The sequence below is a fragment of the Cinclus cinclus genome, chromosome 26 (assembly GCF_963662255.1).
Source record: "Cinclus cinclus chromosome 26, bCinCin1.1, whole genome shotgun sequence".
Classification (NCBI taxonomy): Eukaryota; Metazoa; Chordata; class Aves; order Passeriformes; family Cinclidae; genus Cinclus; species Cinclus cinclus.
This window is the reverse complement of record NC_085071.1, coordinates 4194274-4218379: the sequence shown is the minus strand read 5'-3', so window position 1 is coordinate 4218379 and position 24106 is coordinate 4194274. Positions and strand designations below refer to the sequence as shown.

At 51.9% G+C, this 24106-nt stretch overlaps 1 protein-coding gene across 2 annotated transcripts; it reads right to left on the bottom strand.

Annotated features, from left to right (window-relative positions):
* Nucleotides 1-64: 64 nt before the first annotated feature.
* On the bottom strand, nucleotides 65-23195 carry STK40 (serine/threonine kinase 40). Of its 2 annotated transcripts, XM_062509083.1 has the most exons (12): nucleotides 23135-23195; nucleotides 17281-17393; nucleotides 15227-15346; nucleotides 14144-14229; nucleotides 13522-13665; nucleotides 12129-12356; nucleotides 11312-11364; nucleotides 8332-8447; nucleotides 4101-4245; nucleotides 3717-3836; nucleotides 3358-3442; nucleotides 65-2693 (listed from the first exon to the last, which is right to left on the bottom strand). In XM_062509083.1, exons 3-12 carry the CDS (start codon nucleotides 15336-15338, stop codon nucleotides 2475-2477), a joined length of 1308 nt encoding a protein of 435 aa, XP_062365067.1. In that variant the 5' UTR covers nucleotides 15339-15346; nucleotides 17281-17393; nucleotides 23135-23195; the 3' UTR covers nucleotides 65-2474. The 2 variants fall into 2 exon arrangements, with proteins under 2 accessions (XP_062365067.1, XP_062365068.1); XM_062509084.1 differs by lacking the exons at nucleotides 17281-17393; nucleotides 23135-23195 and adding an exon at nucleotides 15459-15475.
* Between the last annotated feature and the right edge of the window lie 911 nt (nucleotides 23196-24106).

Below are 24106 nucleotides of genomic sequence, written 5' to 3'. Positions count from 1 at the left end.
CAGGGGGAAGCTCAGCCTCGGCTCAGGCCCAGCGGTCACCATGGGTTTGAGGGAGCCATGGGGTTTGAGGAAGCCATGGATTTGGAGCCATGGGGTTTGAGGAAGCCATGGGTTTGGAGCCATGGGTTTGAGCTCCCACCGAGATGGGGGCACGCAGGGTGGCCCTGGCTCAGCCCCACTGGCCGAGGTGTGGGATATGCCGGGGCTCGGGGACACAAGGCTCCGCATTCCAGCACTGTCCCCATTGGCCACTCCAGGCTGGACTGGGAGGGACAAGCTCAGTGGCTGACTCAGAGCACTGAGCCTTTGGGCAGGATAGGGCTGGGGGGCCCAGGGGGCATTCAGGCCGCTGATCTGTGTCTGGATCCCCCTCTCCCCTCACTCCTGTACATCTCCCAGAGCGTATCAGTACACCAAAGTCCTCCATCCCACTCATCCCTCCCACCCCTTCCCTGTGGGGTCGCTGGGCTGGCATATGAAGTTTTATTGCCGACATGCAGGAGTAGTTTTGATGTAGTACAAAAATAACGTCTTTATACAAATTTTTTTCCTTTTTTTTTCCTTTTTTTTTTTTTTCGTTTTTTCCTTACAACAGGTTCTGTCCCGCCATGGCCCTGTGGCCCCCCCCATGCCCCCTGTACCACCCCCTTCCAGTCTGCCTTAGCACAAGTGGATTGACTGGTGCTGCCACTGCAAGATCCTGGTGTGATACAGCCTCAAGGAGTCCCAGAATATTGCTTTTTGCTTTAACATGGGGAAAAAAAACCCAGTAAAAATAAACAGGGAAGGAGGCAGGAGAACCAGGAGGAGAGAACAGGACCCTGGTGGGGTGCTTAGGGGATCCCTGCCCTGCTGCTGGTGGCACAGGGGGTGGTGGGCCCACGGGACAGACCCACCATCTTCAAAATAAATAAGGCGAAAGAGTTGGGGCTACTGGCTCAGCTGGGGTGGTGCAGGGAGCTGGTCTGTGTTAGTGTTCACAAGGCCCTGCCTGGCCACAGGGCCTTGGCGAGGCGCAGGCAGCACATAATGCCCGACGTGACCAGGGAGGTTCAGGCCCAGCCCCCTGTCCCCACAAAGCCACTGCTGGGGTGGCCCAGCTTAGACCCCGACCCCTTCCCCAGCCCGGGGCAAGAAAAGGCAACAACACGCTACAAACATCTGCGACTCACTCCCTGCCCACGCCCGCTGTGCAGTAAGAGCTGGGCCCAGAGAGCAGTACAGCCCCAAAAAGCAGGGGCTCAGCTCCAACCCTCCCTGCTCACGGGGCTGGCAGGAGGGTGATGCCAGGGCTGGGAGCAGCCAGGAGCAGGGAAGGAGACAGCTGAAGGTGCTGCCTTGAGCAGGAACCCTGGTGAGGGCACTGGGAGCCCTGGGAGCTCTGTGTGAGAGCAGTTCATCTGGCAAGACAGGCATCCAGTTCATAAATGAGGCTCAGAAACAATCATTCCTGTTCTCAGCACAGGCCAAAGCTCTTCCAGTGGTACGAGGTGACAAACCAGGATGTCCCTCCCCTGTCTTGGCATGAGGGCAGAGGCAGCCCCAGGTTTGGGCTGGGATGGCAAGAAAACCTGGGAACAAATACAGTAGAGACTTCAGCCAGCCCCTCCTATCTCTAGGCAGATTATTTTGGGAAGCTTTTCACATTATAACTCATATATTACATCTGTACCACAACTGAGGGGGGAAACACTAAATAAGAATTAATGCAACTGTAACTGCACCTGGGATATGCTACTGAAAAATAAGATTAAATCATAGATCCTTATAAACTAAAGGAATCAGTGAGAGGTGGGAGAGGGGGCAGGGGCCCGGGCAGGCCAAGTCCTGTGAAACCTTTGAAGTGAGGACAGGATCTGATCCCTGCAGGCGGTGCTGCCCAGAAGACTCCTCAACTCTTGCCTGAGGTGTTGGCTGGGCTCTCTGGTCACAGCAGTGACCCCACAGGACTGGCCAGCCTAGGTGGCACATAAGGACAGAAACAGATTTGCAGATGAAGGGAAGTGGGAGGTTTCAAGAAATTCTGCCTTTCCAGAAACCCTGATAAATCCAAGCTTATTCAAACCACATGGAGCAGGTGTCACGGGCCGGCTCCGTGCTGCACGGCCACAGCTCTGTGCCAGCAGCTTCACCCTTGGAAGTCTCCTCCTTTCCCATGGGCTTTGCTCAATCCAGAGAACAGCATGGTTAAAAAGACAAGAGAGGTAGATTACAGTCATGATTAAAAGCAGATTAGTCATCTAGGCTTCGATTTTAAAAAACAGATTCCAGAAGATGCCAAGAGGTTGCTGCTTCCAAAACTAGCTTTTCCAAAAGTCTTCTCCCTCCGGAGCAGGTGTGAGTGCATGTCCCCGGACAGAGCTTGGGATTGCTACATTATTCCCCGTCGTGGGACAGCGGTATTGCTGTAGGCTGGAGCAGGCGAGGTGAGGGCAGACTGCAGGGTGGTGCTCGTGCTCTTGGGGCATGGGAAGCTACTTCCGGAGGTACCTCTGGGCCAGGATGGCCGCGTCCAAAGGGTTCATGGGCTGCGCGTCGTGGCCCAGGCGCCGCACCGGCGGGATGTTCCCAAACTGCCGCTTCTGCAGGAAGCTCTTGGCCTCATGCAAGGTGTTCTTCTCCTCAGCCAAGAGCAGCTGCTGCCTCATGTAGTTCTCGAATTCGTACTGGGAGCACTCCTCTGTCACCTTCACCTGCAGAGACCGACCTGTCAGAGCTACGCATGGCAGCCTTATGGCTCCTCTGATAGGCCTGAGCTACCACGGGATAACTGGGGTCCTAACACAGGAAAGGGACCTGCTGCTGGGCACGCAGGCAGGACTCCTTGTGTGCTAGCAGTGCCACCCGGACACAGCTCTGGCCACCACAGCAGCTCTGTCCTGACATGGCTCATCCCAACCATGGCAGCACTGAGGCTGCGGCTGCCTGACCCCTGTCCCTACGGCACCATCACAGATCCTGCACGGCTGTCCCCAGGCAGCCCGGCCATGGCCAGCACTTCTAGCATGAAACAAACCAGCAGGAAAACAGGATGTTTGTTCCCATGGCAGAGCTCACTGGGAGCCAGAGCCAACACTGCTGCCTCCTCCCAGCATTCCCAGCTGTGTGTGAGGGAGTGAGCACTGCTGGGAGCGCAGCAAGCTGCTCTCATCAGCTCTGGGGCCGAGCTCACTTCCTGGCAGCTCAGCCAGCTGGATGTGCCTCCTGGTCCCAGCAGCATCAGCCTTTCCTTCCGTTGCACAACGTGAGGGACTCCCTGCCCTCCCTCTCTCAGCTTGGGGACACAATGGGTGCCATCACAGACAGACTGGCACAGTAGCACGTAAAAGCAGTTCTGTGGAAAGCAGGGAAACCTACCTCCTGGGGATTTTCGGGATTAGCCACTTGGTCATCTATGTCTGGCACCACTTGCAAAGGGCCACTCAGCGAGGACATGGACTGCCTGGAGGAGAGCACAGCACTGGGATCCACAGCATGGCACTGGCTCGCCCACCCTCACCCAACCCCAGGGTGATCCCACTGGGATGGCCATGGCTGCCACAAGCATTTGCACAAACCTCTCCAGCTGTATCCACCAGCACACAGTGGTGGACACATGGGATTTAAAGGCTTACTACAGTTCTCAGACCTTCCTCTGGTGAGGTGAGCCAGCCACAGCTGGAACAACACAGCCTGTGGCCAGAGAGAGCGTGGCCTGTCTCTCCCCTTGCACATACCAGGATGCTATGATGGAGCTGAGGGAATCCAGCACTTCAGAAGCCGTCAGCCGCTGCTGAGGGTCCAGGACCAGCAGTTTCCGGATCAAGCACACAGTGTTTTCTGAGACCCGGCCATCCCTGGCAGAGACAACATGTGGTGAGCCTGGGGTGGGCAGAGCAGTTGGCAGGATGGACGTGCTGGGAGCACAGGAGCCACCACTGCTCTGAGCTTGCCTCACCTTCCCACAAGCCGTCCCAGCCCTGCTCCTGCTTCCTGGTGTCTACTCACACAGCCTGCTGTCAGTACTGCTGTGACCCTTTGAGTGGTGATGGGAGCCCCTCCAGCTCCAGCTAGCCCAGTAAGCCCCCCCTGGCCAGGCAGGAAGGGCAGGCTGTACTCACTCAGGGATGGTGTACTCGGCAGCCTTGATTTTGCGGAAGAGCTCCTGAGGTATGCTGTCGTAGAAGGGGAACTGGCCATAGAGCATGGTGAACAGCACCACCCCCAATGCCCACATGTCACTGGGCTTCCCACGGTATGGCCGGCCTGCAGGGAGAGGGCACACAGCCTGAAAATCCTGGAAAGCACAGCACTGGCAACTTCCCTCACCTCCCACTGCAGAGGTGCTGAGTAACCCCCACATGGGACCCTTTTTCCTAAGCATTACCCAAAATAAAGCTTCCCATAATATGACACCAAAACTCTTTCCAAGGCACATCCTCTGTGAACGAGCAAATCGTCCATCTCCACACAAGGGTTGTTCTGTTTCCTATGGAGCAGGAATATCCCTGCTGTGAACCAAGGGCATCAGGTAATTGGACCTGCTGTGCTGGAGTTCCCAGGTCACCATCCCTCACACAGAGACACCCCGCTTGCAGGTCTGGGCCAAGGGAGAAGGAATTCAAAGACCACAGAGCAGAGGGTGGGAGGAGGCAGGAAAGAAGCCCAAGAAGGATAAGGCTGAGCTCATGGAGAAGGGACTCTGACTGTGGGATGGATCTAGCACACAGCCACTGAAGCCAGATGTAAAGCCACAGTGTGCAGGAAGATGCTTTTCTGCACAAAGACATTTAAACAAAGACACTAGACAAAACCTAACCCAAGGCTCTTGCAGCCCCAGGATTCACCTGATGGAAATGCTGCTTCTAAGCCCTTTTGGCCACAATAATCAGCACACAGCAGCATGGACAGGGTCACAAAATCAAACCCCAGTGCTACACCACAGCACAGGACTCAAAGAGAGACTTCCTCTGACTCACACAGTGAGTCACTGCTGCAGCATTTGGTATTTGTACTAATTATTCTTTGCTTTATATGCTCAGAAAAAGGCACCTCTCCCTCCTCCTCCAACTTTTCCTGCTGTGACATTTCAGCAGCCGTCCCTCAGCATAGACAGCTTCTCCTGGAGACCCACAACAATGATTAATTCCTCAGGCGCTCCAGCTTCCCCCTGCACAGGAGCACCGGCAATACAGAGGGATGCGCCGAGCCTGAAGGTGGTGGTGACGCCGGGAATGTCCTCAAGTAACTTCCCCCTTGATACTTGAAGGGGAATTGCACACTGAGCAATTTTGGGAGAGCATTTTGGAGAACAGGATGGGCCTCACGGGGAGGGCTGTTGGCAGACACTGGGGCTGGGGTGCAGCACAATGGCAGTGAGAGCCAGGCTGGGCAGAGCAGGATGAGTCCTGAGCTAAAGCTGCACTTTGCGGGGTCTCAAGCAGCCTCAGCTATCAGAGATCAAGACAGCCTGTTCAGTGCCCTTTGGCCAGTTACACCACAAGAGAACCCTTAGAAGAAACATGAGAAGGTAGCTGGAGGCCTTGATAGATCAGCACCCTGGAGCAGAAAGGAGCAGCTCCTCATACCCTTCTTCAGCCACCTGAGCCACAACTGCTCCAAGCTCTTGCAGAGCTGTTGGCTTCTATCATCCATCTGGTCACAAAGGCCTCAGGATATCCTGCAGAACAGGAAAGGCTTGCAAAAACCCCAGGATCCACCTCCTTGCCTGCCTTTGCTCCCTTCCTGGCCGGGAGGGAAGTGCCTCAAACCTGCCCAGCAGATCACAGAGGAAGAACACAGCAACATTTACTGCTGCTGCCTGCAAACCTGACAAAAAAATCTCCTGAGGGGAGTCCACTGGGGCTGGATCTTCCAAGATTGGCTCCCTCTGAGGGCATTTCTGCAATACAGTTGCTTGGGATACCAGGAACAAGTAACTCATGCGTTAATGCTCAATATCTGGTTCTACAAGAGGGAGAGGCCTTGTATGCACAGTCCCACCTGTATGTGCACCCTTCAACACTAATCTGGCTCACCTGCATGAGAAGAAAAAACCCCCAAAATGATGCCTGGGTTACTACACTGACAACCAGGACCACCCCTGCCTGCTCAAAGGCTAATACAGGAGTACAGAATCACCAGGTTGGAAGAGACCTTCAAGAACATCGAGTCCAACCCATGCCCTAACACCTCAACTAAACCATGGCACTGAGTGCCACATCCAGTCTTTTTAAACACGTCCAGGGATGGTGACTCCACCACCTCCCCAGATAGAGGACTGCAGCATTTTATTACTCTTTCTGTGAAAAACCTTTTCCTAATATCCAACCTGTATCTCCCCTGGCACAGCTTGAGGCTGTGTCCTCTGGTTCTGTCAGTGCTGCCTGGAGAAAGAGACCAACCCCACCTGAGCACAGGCACCTTTCAGGGAGCTGGAGAGAGTGATAAGGTCACCCCTGAGTCTCCTATTCTCCAGGATAAACAACCCCAGCTCCATCAGCCCTTCCTCACAGGGTTTGTGTTCCAAACCCCTCACCGGCCTCGTTGGCTCCTCTGGACACACTCAAGTGTCTCAATGTCCTCCCTAAACTGAGGGGCCAGAACTGGACACAGCACTCAAGGTGTGGCCTCACCAGCGGCAGGTACAGGGGAAGAATGACCTCCCTGCTCCTGCTGGCCACACCATTCCTGACACAGGCCAGGGGCCATTGGCCTTCTTGGCCACCAGGGCACAGTGCTGGCTCATGTCCAGCCTGCTGTCCATCAGTGCCCACAGGTCCCTTTCTGCCTGGGCACTGTCCAGCCACACTGACCCCAACCTGTAGCATTGCAGGGGGTTATTGTGGCCAAAATGCAGGACTGAGCACTTGGACTTATTAAACATCATCCCACTGGACTCTGCCCATCCATCCAACTGTTCCAGGTCTCTCTGCAGAGCCCTCCTACCTTCCAACAGATGGACACATACTAAGCTGGGAGCATCATCTGCAAATGTACTAGTGAAGGCCTCAACACCCTGATCCATGTCATCAATAAAAATAAATACTGAACAGGACTGGGCCCAGCACAGATCCCTGGGGCACACCACTGGTGACTGATCCCCAGCTGGATGCAGCACCATTCACCACTACTCTGGGTCCTGCCATTCAGCCAGTTCTTAACCCAGAAAAGAGTGCTCCTGTCCAAGCCATGGGTTGACAGCTTTTCCGGGGAATGCTGTGGGAGACAGTGTCAAAGGCCTTGCTGAAGTCCAGGTACACAACATCCACAGCCTTTCCTGCATCCACCAGGCAAGTCACCTGGTCATAAAAAGAGACCAGGTTGGTTAAAGACAACCTACCTCTCCAAAACTCATGCTGGCTGGGTCTGATGCCCTGGCCATCCTGTAAGTGCTGTGTGATGACACTCAGTATAAACAGTTCCATTACCTTACTGGGTACTGAGGTCAGGCTAACTGGCTTGTAATTACCAGCATCCTTCTTCCCACCCTTTTTGTGAATGGGTGTCACATTGGCCAGCTTCCAGTCATCTGGAACCTCACCAGTGAGCCAGGAGTGTTGGTAAATGATGGAGAGCAGCTTCACAAGCTCATCTGCCAGCTCCCTCATCACCCTGGGATGGATCCCATCCGGTCCCATATACTTAGAACAGAGATGAGAGCTCATGGAGAGAAACTTCCTGAAGCAACTGGACAGAAAGCACAGCTGTTTCCAACGGTCCTGTGCACTGGGAACAGTTAAAGGCAGGAGGACACCAGGGAAAGCTGCTCTGTGCTAGAGCCAGACTCTGCTGAAAGCCTCTGCTGGAGACAAGGCACAGGCCAGGCTGCTCGAGGGGAGATCCAACCCAGACTGCTCTGGCCTACTGGCATAATTCCTTACATTTTAAGTAATTCCTCTCTGTTGGTCCAGAAGCTGCCCAGAGGGTCACTAGTTCCCTCCTGGAAGTGAGCAGCAGCTGGAAGAACTGGTGCTCTTAGTGCACAGCTGGAATACACTGACATCCGGGGGGATCTGAACTGGCTGCCCTTTGGGCCCAGGGTTTTACCTGCAGCTTAAGGGAAGCCTCAGGAACTGAATTCTGACACTGGAAACAGAATATGTTGTCTGCAGTCAGACTCAGTTGGGAACAGCCAGATTTGAATTAGTTCTGAAGTTCAGACAAGCCTTAATTAAAAAGTTAGGTTTGCTCCTTCCCTCCAACTTTCTCAGCTGGAAAACCAGACCAAGTCTCCTAACTGAACCTTAGCTAAGAGGCTCTCATGAAGGTACATATGGGAACACAACAGGTGGTTTTATTTATTGTCAGGAGGCACAAATGAGTGAAATGAGTGTCAAGGGGAATTCCTACCGCTGAGCACGTCTGGGCTGATGTAGGCAGGGCTCCCACGCTGGTCCTTCAGCAGGTCGTCCTCGCTCACCAGGTGCTTCCCCAGGCAGAAGTTGGTGATGGTGATCCGGTGAGTCCTGGGGAAAAGCACAAGGTGTCAGGGAACACCTGCATCCTGCACAAGCCATGCAGCAGACAGCAAATTGACTCCAGAATAGGGACTGTGCCTATGGGGCTTTCTGGTGAACTTGAAGTGCTGGGAGAAGACACACAGTGTTGTAAAATGAACTCCCAAAGGGGAAGGATTCCATGCCTGCCAGCAAGGCTTGCAAGGCACTCACAGGGGCAGGAAAAAGGTCTCTGACAGCTGTGACAATGTCTGGGTTGCCTGTGTCAGCGTGGCTGTAAGCACAGGGTGTACCTGGCTCATCTTGTAGCCACACAGGTGCATTGGCCAATCTCCTGGGAGCATTTCAGCCTCAGCACCAGAGCTGCAGGATCTGCCCCAGGTGCTGCCTGACCACTGGAGGGCATGAGTGTCAACAAAGCTGAGGTTTATTTTAGCTGCTGATTCTGCCCTGCACTTCCCAGTTGCCATCTTCTCCACACAGCACTTTCTGGGAGCTAAGGGAAAACACCCTGTGGAAGCTGCCCCGTGCCTGGCCCCCGAGCACTATGTGTTTACAGGCACCAGAAGAGCTGCAGGAGCTGTGATCAGATTCAGCACAACCACATCTGTGTCACTCAAGAGTCCCACACAGAAGCCTGGTGGCAGTTCCACCTGATCCACAAGACGGCTCTCCACACACAGGTGTGCACAACACAAAGCCTGATCAACACCCAAAAACCTCACACAGAAAAGGGAGAGCTGCAGGTACACAAAATTTCTTTATTAGTTCACCCCTACTTCCCTATGGTACTGCCAGCTCCCATTAATGATTTTTTCCAGTGCAAGTGAGCTAATTACAAAACTATTGTTCCATTAATCTTCTCTGTCATTCAGATAATTTGGATTTTCACTTATAATGTAAAGGTGTGAGTACAAAAACACTGTCTGGAAGATTTCTTGGAAAGTATTTCACAACTAGAGCCTGAGAGAATGGATTAAGTCAGTCACAATAACCAAGAAACATTTCCAGCCAGTCTCAGAGACAAATGAAATACAACCAAGTGTGGGTTGGCCATGGAGAGATGGTTATTAAAACAGACAGACAGACTTGTGTTTAAGAAGTGTTAGCTTCAACTGCCAGGAGACTTCCCTGGCTGAATAACAATCTGCAGGATTTGTTAAGGATTTAAAAGACTAAGTGTTCTATAGGACACTAAAATGTTCAGGGTTGCTTGGTTCTATTTAGCCCCTGAAATTTGATCTACTCTGTAATCACCCAACTCCTGGTGCACTGGCTAATGGGGAAACCCGAGAGGCTTTAATCCCTGTAGGGAAGGAGGTCTGAGGGAGCCCCAGGTGGGAGGTGCCTGCCAGGTCCTTGCAGCGCCTCATTGTTCCCTTCATTCCCTGCCGTGAGAAGGGACCTGGCTCTTTGTGAGCACGGCTGGAGCAGAACAAACGGTTCTGCTCAGCCCCACCGGCTGCTCCTCTCCATGGAGATCTCTCTTACTCCTCTCCCACCCTTCCCCGTGACTCACTGCTGCACAGGCTGCAGCTTTCCCTCACCAACGCTGAGTAAAAAGGAAAAGCAGAGATGCAACACAAAGACTGACTCTGGCAAGTGTGTTCAAAGCTTCAAATACCTCCCCCTACTAGTGGGACCCTGGGTGTAGCCCCATTGCTGTGGTGCTCCCCTGCACTCACTGCCCAGAGAAAAGAAGGGAAGTTCTGCATGGATCCTTTAAAGCACCAACCTTTGTCTGCCTCTTCCAACAAGGAGGAGAATCAAAGCAGCAAGCAGAAGAGATTTATCTTACAGCAGCTCTACAGAAACAACTTGAAACAACTTAGAGGTGGGCCTGAGAAGCAGCAGCTGCTGTGTGTGTGTGTGGAGGGGGGGAGAACCAAGAAGTTCAAGCTCTGTAGATAAAACCTGTTTCCTTTCAGTCTTAGGGAGGAGAAAGCAGCAAGCTGTGAGCCCAGCAAACCTGCAAGCTTTGTAGACTCAAAGCCTGCAGAACTCCAGCCTTCCCGCTTTTTATTCATTCCACAGAAACCCAGACAGTGTGAAAAGGATGAATTCCACTCATTCTTCAAGTTAGTGCAAAATATTTAGTCAGTAATGTAATACTGGAGGAGAGAGCAGAGGATCTGAGTTGAACTAGGCTGCCAGCTAAAGAACACAGACCCCAAGGCACTGAGCAGCTCCAAAGAGCCACCAAGCAGAGCCAGGCCACCACCCCCTGCCCTGAGTTCCTGCTGAGCTCCTGCCCCTCTCTGGGCTGGTCCCTAGGGGTCTGCACCAGCATCCAGCACCTGCCAGGCTCTGGAGGCTCCTGTCAAACCAGCAATGGAACAAGGGAGCTATTTCACACACAAATACACACTGGACAGAAGTGCTTTTGTTTAGATGAGTCAATATTTCACTGCTAGCAAAAACACAGCAGTGCAGCAGTCAGATCTAACACTGCTGTGATTGTAGGATAGCCAGCAGGGCTGGGAATGCCTTTAGCATGATGAGGGTGAATGATGGGAACAGAACCAACAACCATGGTTTTTTTGCTCCTTTTAATATATATAAAATCAGTACTTCTCTTCCAGGTTACTAAATTACTATAAATTCAGTTTTCAGCAGTTAGAATCCAAACAGAAGTCCTGATAAGGGGCCACTAAGCTGGGTGGGATAAGTGAACTACCTAGGTGGGGCTAAATTAATTTTTGGAGATTAATTTATATAACTTTGAGCTGGATTTGTGTTTTTGCACAGCCTTTCCCTCACCCTCCTGCATAAGAGCACTCAAGTGCTGCCTTTGGCTCTGTGTTTGTATTAGAAATTTGCTTCAAGGAAGAAACAAGACTACTGCCAGGCCAGCAGCTCTCCAGCACACTTACCTTTTGTTTAGCACCATGTTTCCTAGTTTCAAGTCTCTGTGCACAATATTTTTCTGCAAAAAATATAGGAGTATTACACGAGCAAAGTAGAAATTTCATACTTGCACAAGAACACTAAAAAGAAATCATGACATCGGCACACTCTGAAATAACCCAGGTCAAGGTTTCAGGTCAGGTTCCACCCTGAGTACTTTCTCTGCTTCACTTTTGATTGTCATCAGGACAGAACAAACAAACTTGCTACTTTGAACACAAAGACAGACTTAGTGTACCTAAGAGACCTGAAACTGAAGTGCCCAGGCTTGGTTAGGGCCATCTGATGAAGATTCCTTTACCAGACCTACACTGCACTGCCCTGCCAAGGCAGGACATGTGTCCTGTGTCACAGGGGAACGAGACAAACATCAGCAGAATCCATTCCTATTACAAGAGTTTCCAGTTCATCGATCTCAAATAAATTCTTGCACTTATTTTGCCTCGAAAGGAAACAGTTTCAGTTTCCTGTGCTTGATCAGGCTCTGCTCTCCTCTTTGACTGCCCCTGTCTGAGGTTACCACACTGTGGTTCACCTGACATGCCCTCAGCCCAGCTGGCCCCTCTCCACAGCCCACAAACACCACATTATCATCCAGAAACGTGAGAAGCAGGGAGGGTAGCAAATGCACTTTAGGGCTTGAGGCACAAGATCTTATGCAGAACACTGTTAACATCCATGCCCTGTAAGCTGGTCACTGCCTGCCCCAGGAAGGTCTGAAGCATCAAGCATGGGAAAACTGCCTCCCAGCACGGGAAGGGAGCTCTCTTTCCAAGCTCTCACCTTGTGTAATGCTTCTACCACTCGTACCACGTCATAAAATATCACCACGGTCTCCCGCTCGCTGAGTCTCTTCTCTTTAATGACATAATGCTGCAGATTGATCAGATCTGCTGTTTTGTCACTGAAATCATGAGCACAGAGGCAGTCCAACACCAGGCAAATGCGCTTCTTCATCTTTCTGACCATCCTGTTGGCTTCGAGATCTTCTATGATTTCACAAGCTCGGTCCTGCAGGGAGGCAAACACAGCAGCAACCCCTCAGGGAAGCTCCAGGGCACACACACAGAGCCTGGCAGAATAAATAACTGCATAACTGGGAGGTGATCTCACAAGCAAATGCAATCACAGTGTTTGGTCTTTGTCCCGAGGCAGGATTTCAAAAAGATACAGGAGCTCTACTTAAGGAATCGCAGAATCCCAGACTGGTTTGGGTTGGAGGGAACTTAAAAGTTCATCTCACTCCATCCTTTGCCATGGCAGGGACACCTTCCACTATTCCAGACTGCTCCAAGCCCCATCCAACCCGGCCTTGAAAACTGACAGGGATGGGGCAGCCACAGCTTCTCTGAGCCAGGGCCTCCCCACCCTCAAATGGGAGGAACTTTTCCTAGGAGGAGGAGTGCAGAAGGCAGGGGAAGTCTCTGCTGTGTGACTCTGTGTGCACGCCAGCACTAATGCTCTTTATGTACACAGATACCCTGAGCTGAACCCAGGAGAGCTGTGCAGTGAAGCAGCCTCTGGGAACAAAGGGATCCAACACACCCTTCATAAGAACTGAAAGCTCAAGGCACAAATAACAATTCTTTCATGACAGTAAAGAAGACACAGCTGAGCTGGACATTGGGTTTATTTAAGATTTAGTATAGATGGTCTCAAGTAAAAAGTGCAGTGGCAAAATGCAACCACCAAGTCAGGCAATACCAACACCCAAAGCAGTAATTGCTATCAGCCCCTCACATCAGTGAACAGCCCTAAAGGCACCACCACCAACACAATCCACTCATAAAAAACACTGACCAGCACAGTGACTGGTTTAACTTGCTGAAACAGTTTCTTGGTTATTTGTCCCCTCTTACAAGTTATGAACAGTACAGAGACCAGAAAGCACAAATTTAATTCTAAAAGCTGCTAATGAATTTGTCAATGAAATAGCTGTTGTTCTGTCTGAAGGGGGAGTGCTGAGTGCCTGTCCCATCTGTGAATGTTCTCCCATATTTCCAAAATCCTAATGTACTCTCCAGAGCTCCTGTTTCAAGCAGAAGTGGTTAACCTCAGAGTGCTGCAACTTGGACACACAAGAGCAGGGTCAGCACAAACTGTACATTAAACAAAAGCAGCTCAATTTGTCAGCAGTCCCTGGCATTGCCCCAGCCTGGATGGTGAGCATGTGTACCTGGAAGAGCCCGTGATGATGGACCACTCCTTCCTGGTTGTGGAGCAGGGAAAGAAGAGAATACTCCGTGTGCAGCAGCATCTTGCCCTGTCGCTCCTCCTGGGTTTCTATTCCTTTATCACCTCTTTCTTCTAAGGTGAGAATCTTCAGGAAAAGGGAAAACGCCTTTACAGCTCCCAGAGGCAGACAAGTGCCCCCAGCCCTCTCATTTTTGGCATTCCCATGTCTTTAACAGCTGGTGGTACTGCTCTGATGGTTGTGTCCTTGCCACAGGCCTGTCTGAACTCAGCACTACTTGTGCAGAATGCACGGCAGCAGCTTAATTAACATGGAAAGGTATTAGGGGGCTGTTTGCAAATATCCCACGTGCTTTTCCCCTCCTGGAGCTGCCCCATTCAGGTACAGATCCAAGGGCTCTGGGAGAGCAGCACAACAGCAGAGGCCTAATCTCAGGGCTGATCTGGACACGGATCTGTGCCTGGCAGCACTGCCCTGCCATGGGAGAGCTGCAGCAGCCGTGTCCCACTGCACTGGTTCAGCCCACACCACTCACTCGCTGCCCAAGAGCTTCTGCACAAGAGCTGGAGAGCCCTGAAGGTCTGGGAGGCTGCAGTTTGCTTACCTTGAGCTGATAAAAGTCATCTGTCCCATCCTTTCTTGCCAAACACTGAACAATACTTGGCACAGGGGAGTTACCTAAACGTGGACCTACAGCACAAAGCAGAAACAAACTTGTTTTCCCTCCAGGAGCAGTGACTAACCCGGGTTACATCAGCTGTCACCTTTTTTGGTTTGCTTGCAACAAGTTCCCTTTTTCTGCAGGAGCTTGAGTGCATTTTCACAAATCTAAAGCCCCCCCCCCCCAAAAAAGGTCTTGAATTCTGAAACCTTTTGGGATGTTTCATTTGTTCCCCAGAGAAACATTTATCAAAGCCCACACATGGCCCAGCTGTTTGCAGAAATCCTAATTTCTGCATGCCTGAACCACACAGCTCTTACATTCACAGCAACACCCATGGAAACTGTAACTGCCACACCTGGGAACACAGCTGCCACCTCTGCAGGGATGGCTCAGGGGTGTCCAAATTAGCCCATATTTCAAGTTAACATAGTCTCCACTCCTCACTTTTAATCAGTCAGCTCCAATTGATTTCCCATTGGTTTCCAATGTGAAATCTATGATTTTTGACAATTTATATAAGCAGTTCTGAACCAACAGCTATTCTAGCAACTCCTCAGAGCTGGCAGAGTGGCCTTCCCTTGGCACATACTACTTTGAGTGGTCACTACTGTATTATTAAGTTGCTCCCATGCTGATGTGACAACACATTCCAGGTCAGCAGGGTCGAACAGCTCTAATCAAAACCCCCCCCCCCCCCCCCCCCAAAAAAAATTTGGTATTTAACAAAGTTTAAGAACAGAGTTAAAAAATAAAAAAAAAAAGAACAAAAAATACCCAAGGGGTAAAATCAAGATCTCACATTTCTCTCCCAAGCCCTGCCTGCCTTGCTGCATTGGCATCCCACATCTCCTCAGCCTGCCCAGCAGCAGGAGCTTCCAGGCTGCTGCTCTGCACGTGCAGTGACCTGCACTCTGAAGTAAGACACTGAGTTACACACCTGCTTCCCCTCATTCCACAGTGCCTTTTATTTTCAGTTTTGCCACCAGCAGCCACCTTGCCTTGCAGAGCCCCCTCTCTGCTTACCCAGGATGAAAGGACCTGCTCTCTTGGCGTTATTCCCAGAAATCCCTGCACACAGAGCCTTTGCTTTTGCAGATGTTTCCCCAGCTCCTCTGTCTGATGCTCGCCGCTTCATCCTTGGCTCTTGAAAGAGAAGAGAGATCACATCTGATAAGTCACCAAGTTATTTTCTCCTGTTATCCCTGATTTCTACTGGAAGGTTCTCACTTATAGATGCACTGGTGGCTCTACCTACTTGTGTGTTCTACACACAGCCTTGGCTCCCTGCTGACAGACCAGGGGTGGGCTGCAGGCTCAGAGCAATTCTCAAGGCATAAATCAGCTTCGTTATTCAGGGCAACATTTCCTACAACAGTTGTTTGAGAGACATAGTGGGAACAAGTCAAGATAATTAAAGCTTGTTTTACAGCAAAAACAAGTTTTGAAATTAACATATTCCAAAAGCTCTGAAAGAAGATGCCCAAGTTAGCCCTGTGTATGGGTGTCTGCTGCTGCTGCAGCCTTTTGGGGGTTCCACAGAGGATCCACACCAGGCATCACAGCCACCCACTGAGTCCCTCAGAGGCCCCAGTCTGTTCCTCAAACAGCCAAGAATGCACAAAACTGACCACAAAAATTAGAATCTTTCACCTTTCCTAACAAGGGCATAGAAAACAAGTACAGTAGTTATTGTGAGATTCAGTTCAGCTCACAGTGATTTTTCTAAAATGTATTTTTAGCCTTGAAATAAGTATCCTCTCTCTTTGTACCTTGTTAGGCTCTGATCTTATTACATCTCCCTCTAACTACATCCAGAGCAGCTGGATTTTGGAGTCCAGCACATAAATCCCCATCACCTCAGCCTCCATGTGCAGGAATCAATGCTGTGTTTAGAACTAACAGACTATTAAATGCTTCAATGGACATTCTAGTGAAAGGCAACACTGGTGACAACACGTGTGTTATCCTGCACAATCACTATGGGCAAAAACCTATTTGATCTATTAAATGTCAATCTCATGGTTTGCATCCAGGAATTTATTCAAGATCCACACACCACCAGTATTCAGCACCAACAACTAAAAACTCAGCTATCTCCTCCTTATTCAGGTAGTGCAGAAAGTCTGATTTCCAATGTCCATTTTCTGCTGCTCAGAAATCTAAAGAGAATTTGAGTCAGTATTACACAACCAATATCTAAAAGGCCAAATAAATTCAAGGTTTATGACTAAAACACTTCCTCCTTTAAAGAAAAGGCTTGTTTCAGTTTAGCTGGAAAAGCATTTCTCAGGTGAGCTGCTGGGTGTGGTGTGAGCTCTCCACATCCATCAGCTCCAGCCAATTGAAGCTTTGCTCCCCGTCCAACTCCTCTTCATCTCTAGCTTTTGGAAAATAGCTTCAAAGACTTTCACAAACATCTACACATTTAATGTCTGTGCTCTCCTTTTAAAGATACTTTTGGGGGTAGGTGAGAAGAGGAACCAAGCACAGATCCATTTCCTTACTCAAACCCAGTACCAGGAGTTCTTCCCTAAAAGATTACTGTACCAGGGGAAAATATTTTTTCAGTTGTACATATTTGTATTAGAAGATCCTGGGTGTTTCACCACATGAGAGATTGATAAATCACCTCCCTGTGAGTGAAGTTCACCCTCTGGCAGTCCCACCCTTTCTGTGGACACAGGCTGATCTCACTGCATTGATTCATCCAGCAGCACCTGTCCAGGAGCAGTGACAGCCAGGAGATGAAGGGAGGAGTCTTGCAGCAGACTTTGCATCCCTGCCCTCCTGACTCCCAGCACCTTCACACCTCCACAGAGCAGTGTCACCATCCCAGTGAGCTGAACAGGACACAGCTCTGACCCCCACACGCTCCTTGCTCTACTCATTCTGCTTCCCTGACCCAACATCTTTATGAACTCCTCCTCTCCTTGAACATCACTACCTCTGCTAGAAACATATGAGTAACATTTCCACTGGAGAAACCACCTGCACAGGAGCCTGAGATAAACTCATTGTGCAATCAGGCTTGCTGGTGCAAATAGAGTCACTGTAATCAAAACAAACTGAGGACTCACGTAGTTCAGCATCAACTGTATCGTTACTCTTCTTCCAAACTAGGTTTTCCAACGTCTCAGGAGGCAGGAGTCATCACCTTGGAGAAGGCTGGATGGGCAAAAGGTCGAGGACTCTGTAATGTGGAATGAGATACACCTGATGCTGCAGTTCTGGATTATTCTGATTGTGATAATACAGGAGGCACTGAAGCTTTAGGGCTCCCATTATCTCTGTTTGTTTGGGCTCGGAGAAGGACTGAAGCTCCTGTTATCAACCTGAGAAGACTCTGGAAGTTCAGTCCCTGCACTGCAGGACAAACTCCCATGTCACTCGTCTCCAAAGTGATGCAGGACAGGCTTTGGAGCAGGAACAAACACAAGGACAAACAGAGGCTCCACTTCAACCCCCGCCATGCTACACCTCCTTGGGCTTAACAGCATTTCAAACAACTGAGCACCAAGAGACTCCTTGTCACTACCAGCAGCTAAGAAGTGGAAATTCCCACCTGTTTGTGGACAGATGCATCCCTTCCCCCCCAAATCTAAACTGAAACAAAACACCCTCCTCCCTTGTCCTGCCATTGGAACAAAAATGGTCCCTCACACAGATAAAGTTACAAGTCAAGCACAGAAATTTATACTTAATTTTGATGTGACAGGTGGGATGTATCAAATACCACACTGGCTAAGTCAGTCCAAAGCCTCTCACTGTGCTAGCTATGACTTTAATAGGATTATGAATCAATTAATTTGGGGACCTAAATGTAATGTCTTTTAATTAGGTAGTTTAAGAAAATAGTTTAGTTCCTGAATTACTGCATGTCCCAGTGCCCAGTGTAACAACAATGAAAAACATGAGATAAGGAAACTGCCCTTTTCATCCCAGAATAAGGAACAAGCAGGTCCTGCAGTCCAGCAGCCAGAGCTCAGAGCTGGAGCTGGAAAAGGTACTTTTGGGGTGTGAGCAGGATTACTCAGCAGCACAGAAACCACTCATGGCTCCAGAACAGTTGATCCAGCTCCCACCACACTTTCAGGGGGCTTGTTTTGCACCAAGGATACAACACAAGCTTAGTGGTGGCTACACCTCCTGCATGAGGACTGGGAACCTCAAAAGTGCTCAACCCTGCTGCTGTGATGAGCTGACTGTGGTGAATAAGGCAGCGGATAAGCTGGGAACCAGCAGCAGGTGACAGAGCCCAAGAGCACCTGCTGGAAATTCAAGACTGCTGAATAGAAGCTCCTTCGAGGAGCTCACACCATTCCAGGGACCCAAATGGGAGCCATCCCTCCACCTGCTGCAGCAGCATTCCTGTCCAGTGTTCCCTCCTGAAGCCAAAAGCTGTAGCATTTGGGATAAAGCTGGAGAGCTGCTCCACAGGTTTTGTCCCTCTCTGTGCAGCCTTCACGTTTGCAAAAATGAAGCTAAAAAATGGAATCACATGAGCAGGCTGCACCTTTTCCCACACAAATAACCACAGCGGGCAGTATTTATCACTGGTAGTTAATACAAGGTCACATTTAAGCCTGGCTCATGGGAAGCTGTGTTGGACATGACCTAAAAGCTCCATGAACAAAACATTACATGGGTAAAAGCTGGAGCATGGCCCAGGTTCCCACATGGAACACCAGCAGGTCGGTGTCACTGCAAGGAGCAATGATCCCAGTGTTGCCTCACTCCTTCCCGGGCAAACCCGGCCAGGAACAGCTCAGACCCGAGTCATCAGCACTCCCAAGGACAGAGCCTCGGTTCTCATTGGAAAAGCTTCCCTGAGAACAGGCGGAGTTTGGATCAGGCAGGCCTGCGGAGGAGTCACTGGCTGGGGGATTAAAGGGAATGTTTGTGTGTCAGATCCCAAGGAAAGCAGGCTGTTGCATTAAGTGTATGAAATTTGCTCAAAAACACACCCCTTGTGTCCCAGCTAGTTCTCAGAGACCAGAAGCGCATCCAGAAACCTCAAAGACTAAGAAGACATCATCCCACCCTGGGAGCAGGGTGAGGAGTTACCCATCAAGTGTCTCCCGAGGGCGTTTTAGCTTTTCTTCCTCCTCAAAAGGTAGAATTTCTGCCCCCCTCACCCACAGCCCACTCTTATCCTCTTCTTCCCACGTCACACAGAGCATGATCTAGGGGGGAAATTGAGCAAGGGAGTCATGTGTGGTAGCATGTACTTCATTACACTGATGTGAATTTTGATATTTAAATGACCCTTAATGAGGCAAAAGTTACTTTCTGGACATAGTGTCCTTCAAAGTTTCAGTCACGGGACTTTTGTTTTGCTCTTCAGCATCAAACCAGGCCCATCCTGTCTGCACTGTACCTCCTCCTGCAGCCAGCTCAGCCTTCTTGACATCAGCCAGGAACAATTTCATCCCTAAAGACAATGTCGAATGCACAGGAGAAGCCTCAGCACTTCCCTGGCTCCTTGCTCATCATCTCACATGGGCATGTGAGGAGGAAGAGCGGGGCCATCAGGGTGGCCTCCACACCTCTCCCTCTGCAGAGCACACGGGGGAGATTTCCTATGCAGGAATGTTAACATTACCGATGGCTCTGGGAGTTGAACAGTTGTCTAAGAGAAGTAATAACATATATATAAAAAAAGCCCATTGGATGACTCAGTCCAGCCTGTGTTCCGCTGCGCTGCCCTTCCGGGAAGGGAAGCCTGCTCCCGAAACAGAGCCCTGACTCACAGGGTTCTTGGAAACGAGAGGAGACTCATTCAACTTCTTCCCTAAGCGAGAAGTTTGCTCAAAACCAGGCACAGAGTTTCTCTGCCCCCAGGAGCAGGAGGAATCCTGGGTCACTGGCGCAGCACGAGGGGCTGGGGCAGTCCTGTGCTGTCACAAGGCACCCAGGGAAGTCTGGACTCGCTGAGCTCTACAAGCTGGGAGACAGGAACACCTCTGGCAGCCTCTGCTGAACCACCCCACTGGAGATCCTCCTTCCTCAGCCCAACATGCAGATCAGCTGAATCCCAGACACATGAACAAGGCACAACCAGCACCTGGGAGTCCCTACAGGAGCTCAGCACACCTTACCTCCACCCGAATCCAGCTGTGGTCAGTCTCCAGCTCTTCAGGGACAAAAAAGGCTTCCACAGGCCAAGTCACACATCAGGGAAAGCAAATTCCATCCCGGCTGCAGCCCTGGCAGCCGGGGAAACTCTGAAGCACAGGGTTCCAGTGCGTAATTACAGCGCAAGCAACAAGCCAGGCTTTCTTCAAACCCTTCTGATGCATCAACACATGAGATAGCCAAGGACTCATCTCTGGGAGTTCCCTCTTTGGTTACATAAACACCAACCTCAGCTTAACCCTTTCGTGCTGAAGCACAGGCCACAACCAACAGGAAAAAATCCCCACTTCAGCCTGACACCCTCACAGCAGGAGCCTGGAAATGCAGCTGCTGCACTTGAGGCTGCACCACTGCCCCAGCACGAGTCCCTGACCCTGTCTGTGCCTGTGGTCAGGCTGTGCTCACCTTCCAAAGCCCACCAGGGGTGAGGGGCGGGTTGTATTACAAGGTTTTATTTCTCATTTATTGCTTCTGACATTATCAGTATGCCATAAGCCCCTGAGCAGGACTTTGGTGTGCACGGAGTACAGTGTGACCACGCACGTGCTGACACTTCCCAGCAAGGTGTGGCTGCAGTTTCTCACAGCAGTGACTCACCTGGCCCTACCTGGAGACAAACGTGCTGAAGTTACCTGCACACACTGCCAGGCCTATGCTACTGAGATTTGCAGTGTGACAGCACACTGACAGGAAATGCACACTCACAAAAAAATATTAACCAAAATAGCTTGTTTCACACAGGAAATGACCATGGACACACAGAGCCTACTCTGTCCAGCAAGAGCTCCCAGGCAGGAAGGAGACACACAGTGTACCTGCCTGGAGCCTCTACACAGGAAACAATCCCTGGAGTTCAGCGGGCAGCTCAGGCACAATCCCTAGTGCTGTCCCTATTCATAGTCACTGAATAGTTTGGGTTGGGAGGGACCTTAAAGACCCTTCCACCTTCCTGCTATGGGCAAAGAGACTTTTCACTATCCCAGGTTGCTCCAAGCCCTGTCCAACTTGGCCTGGAACATTTCCAGGGATGAGGAAGACACAGCTTCTCTGGGTAACCTGTGCCAGGGCATCCCCAACCTCACAGGAAAAAATTTCTCCCTAATACCCCATCTAACCCAGCCCTCTGTCAGTGTAAAGCCATTCCCTCTTGTCCTGTCACTTGAGGCTCTTGTAAACAGTCTCTGTCTATCTTTCTTGTAGCCCATTCAGGTACCGGATGGAGCAGTTATGTCACCCTGAAGGCTCTCCTCTCCAGGCTGAACAACTCCAATTCTCTCCTAGCAGAAGTGCTCCAGCCCTCTGATCATCTTGGTGCCTCCTCTGGATATGCTCCAACAGGTCGATGCCCTTTCTGTAGCACAGCTTGGTGGCTATGAGGCTTGCCTTGTCTGTTCCAATTTCTGTAACATCCTGAGGGTCACAGCCCACAGCTGAACTTTGCTTTTAAGGAATACAGTTATGTGATCAAATCCTCAGCATGGTTACCAAAGAGAAACAATCAAAGGATGCAGCATGAGCCCTCCAGCAGCAGGGAAATACATCCTGTATCCTGATTGCTGCTGGCCCAGGGCTCCATGCCAACAGGTGAGTGCTCCCGTGCTGTCCCTCGGGTCACGCCTCACCTGGGTGCAAGGCGCCTCACCTGTGCCCCATTGTGTCCCTGCTGCCTGTCCTGCAGCACATGGCAGAGGGATGGTGGCTCAGCCCCACCACATCGGGCAATGGCCTCTGCTCCAACTTCTCCAGCTCCCTCTGGACATGGTACTGCAGCTTGACACTCCCAGCACACCTGCTCATACCAGATGTTACTGACCCCATACATTAAGGCTCTAAACTAGCAAAGAACTGAATCCCCAACGCTGGTGCAGCACATTTCAGCACAGCCTGGGCAGGTGGGAGCAGCTGGATGGGCACATGAGTAACCCTAAACCCCTGTGTCAGGGGGTGGAGATGCTGTCCCATGGGGTCCCCACCAGCAGTGAGACCTTTCACACCCTCAATACTGCACAAAAGGGAAAAGGGCAAAAAGGGTTCCCAAAGGCCACAACCAGAGAGGAACAGCAGCCAGCTCTGGGGGTAGGAGGTCCCCCAGCCCCTTCAGTCCCTCAGGTGAGCTCCCACGGGAGTGTAGGGCAGGGTCCGTCCCTAATTCCAACACCTGCTGATGTTACTCATCCTCACTCAGAGGCACAGCCCTCACCTACTCACTGCTGAGGCGCACGAGGTTCCTCCTCGGCACAGAGGTCCCGAAAGTCTACATTCAAAGATTCCTGCCCAGACTGGAGGCAAAACCAGCCTCAGTCACGGGCTGTACCTCCTCAGCCCCCCGGACCTGCCACCGTGCTGGCAGCAGCGCTCCAGCCCCCGGAGCCACTGCCGGGCAGAAAGGGGCGAACGAGCCAATTACCAAGGCGTCTTTTCAAACCCAGGCCCCCAGCCTGGAGAACGCCGAGCCGAGCCGGACGGCCAAGCCTCCCCCTAGCCACCGGTACCTGGGGCGCTCCCACGGCCGGTCCCGTCGAACGATCGGTACCACCGGTGCGTCTCCCCGTAGCGCCCGGCCCGGCCCGGCCCGGCCCAACGCGGGGCTGCGGCGGCGCCTCCCGGATACAGTGCCGGACCACCCCCTCCCACAGTGGGACCGGGATGGTGACGGGTCCCGGGGCCATGTCCCCCACGCTCAACCCTGATCCCCGCTTCCCCCCTCATTCACCGACGACCTCCGTTCCCTCGTCTCTCACTCATATCCATAGCCCCAATCCTGATTCCCCCCGCTCTCTCACACCCCTCACTCACCCATGGCCCCGGGCCCGGCCCGGCCCGGCCTCGCTCCGCTCCGGCGGCCGCCAGGCACCGGAAGTGACGCGCCGCCACCGCCCCCCCGCCAACAGCCCGCCCCCTGCCGGCCGCCGCCGGGACGGCGAAACGGCGGCGCTGATTGGGCAATGGCGACAGCGGGGGCGGCGATTGGAGGAAAGGGCAGGGGCCGGACCGGGTTTTGCGGCGGGCTTTGATTGGTTGCGGCGCGCAGCACACAGGCTCACTCAGCGGAAGCTGATTGGCTGTGGTGAGACAAACCCGTCCCTGATTGGCTCAGGAGAGAGCCAGGAGCCCCTGGAGGATTGGTGAGCACGCGGGAGATTCGAACGCGCCATGATTGGCCAAGGGGCGGGGCCTGTTCAGATGACCCCGCCCACAGAGCCCTGCCCGGCGGCACTGGGAGACCCGGACTGGGACACCCTGGGTTTGGACCCCCGATCTGGGACACCCTGGGCTGGATCGGGCTGGGCCTCCCGCCCTGCCCTGCTTCCCACTCCCACGTCCCCAGGTCCCTGCAAACAAGCACCCCTGGGCACAGCCCCCATCTCTGCTCGCAAAGGCCACACAGCTCCGTGTCTCAAAGGGACCCTGTGGGAACAGGTCACGGTGGGCTGGAAGGGCAGGAAGCAGAGGAGCTGGCAGTACCAGCATTCTGTGTCCTGGGTGAAGCACATTTCTGCTTTTTGAGGCAGACGGTGCCATCCCTTCCCCTGCATGTTCATTCCCCTTCATCTCGCTCTCTTCTCCCTCAACACTTCCAGAATGGTGGCTCAGCAGGAAGCTGAGCACAGACCAGAACCAGCCCCTGCCCAGCTCAGCTCCCAGGGTAGCCATGCTGGTGAAAGCAAATCCTTTGCTCTGTGGGCAGGCAAAGGCTGAGCCAGGGCAGTGGGATGGCAGCTGAAGCCAAGGGTCCTTTGGTCATTGGAGGAGGGACATGAGTAGCTG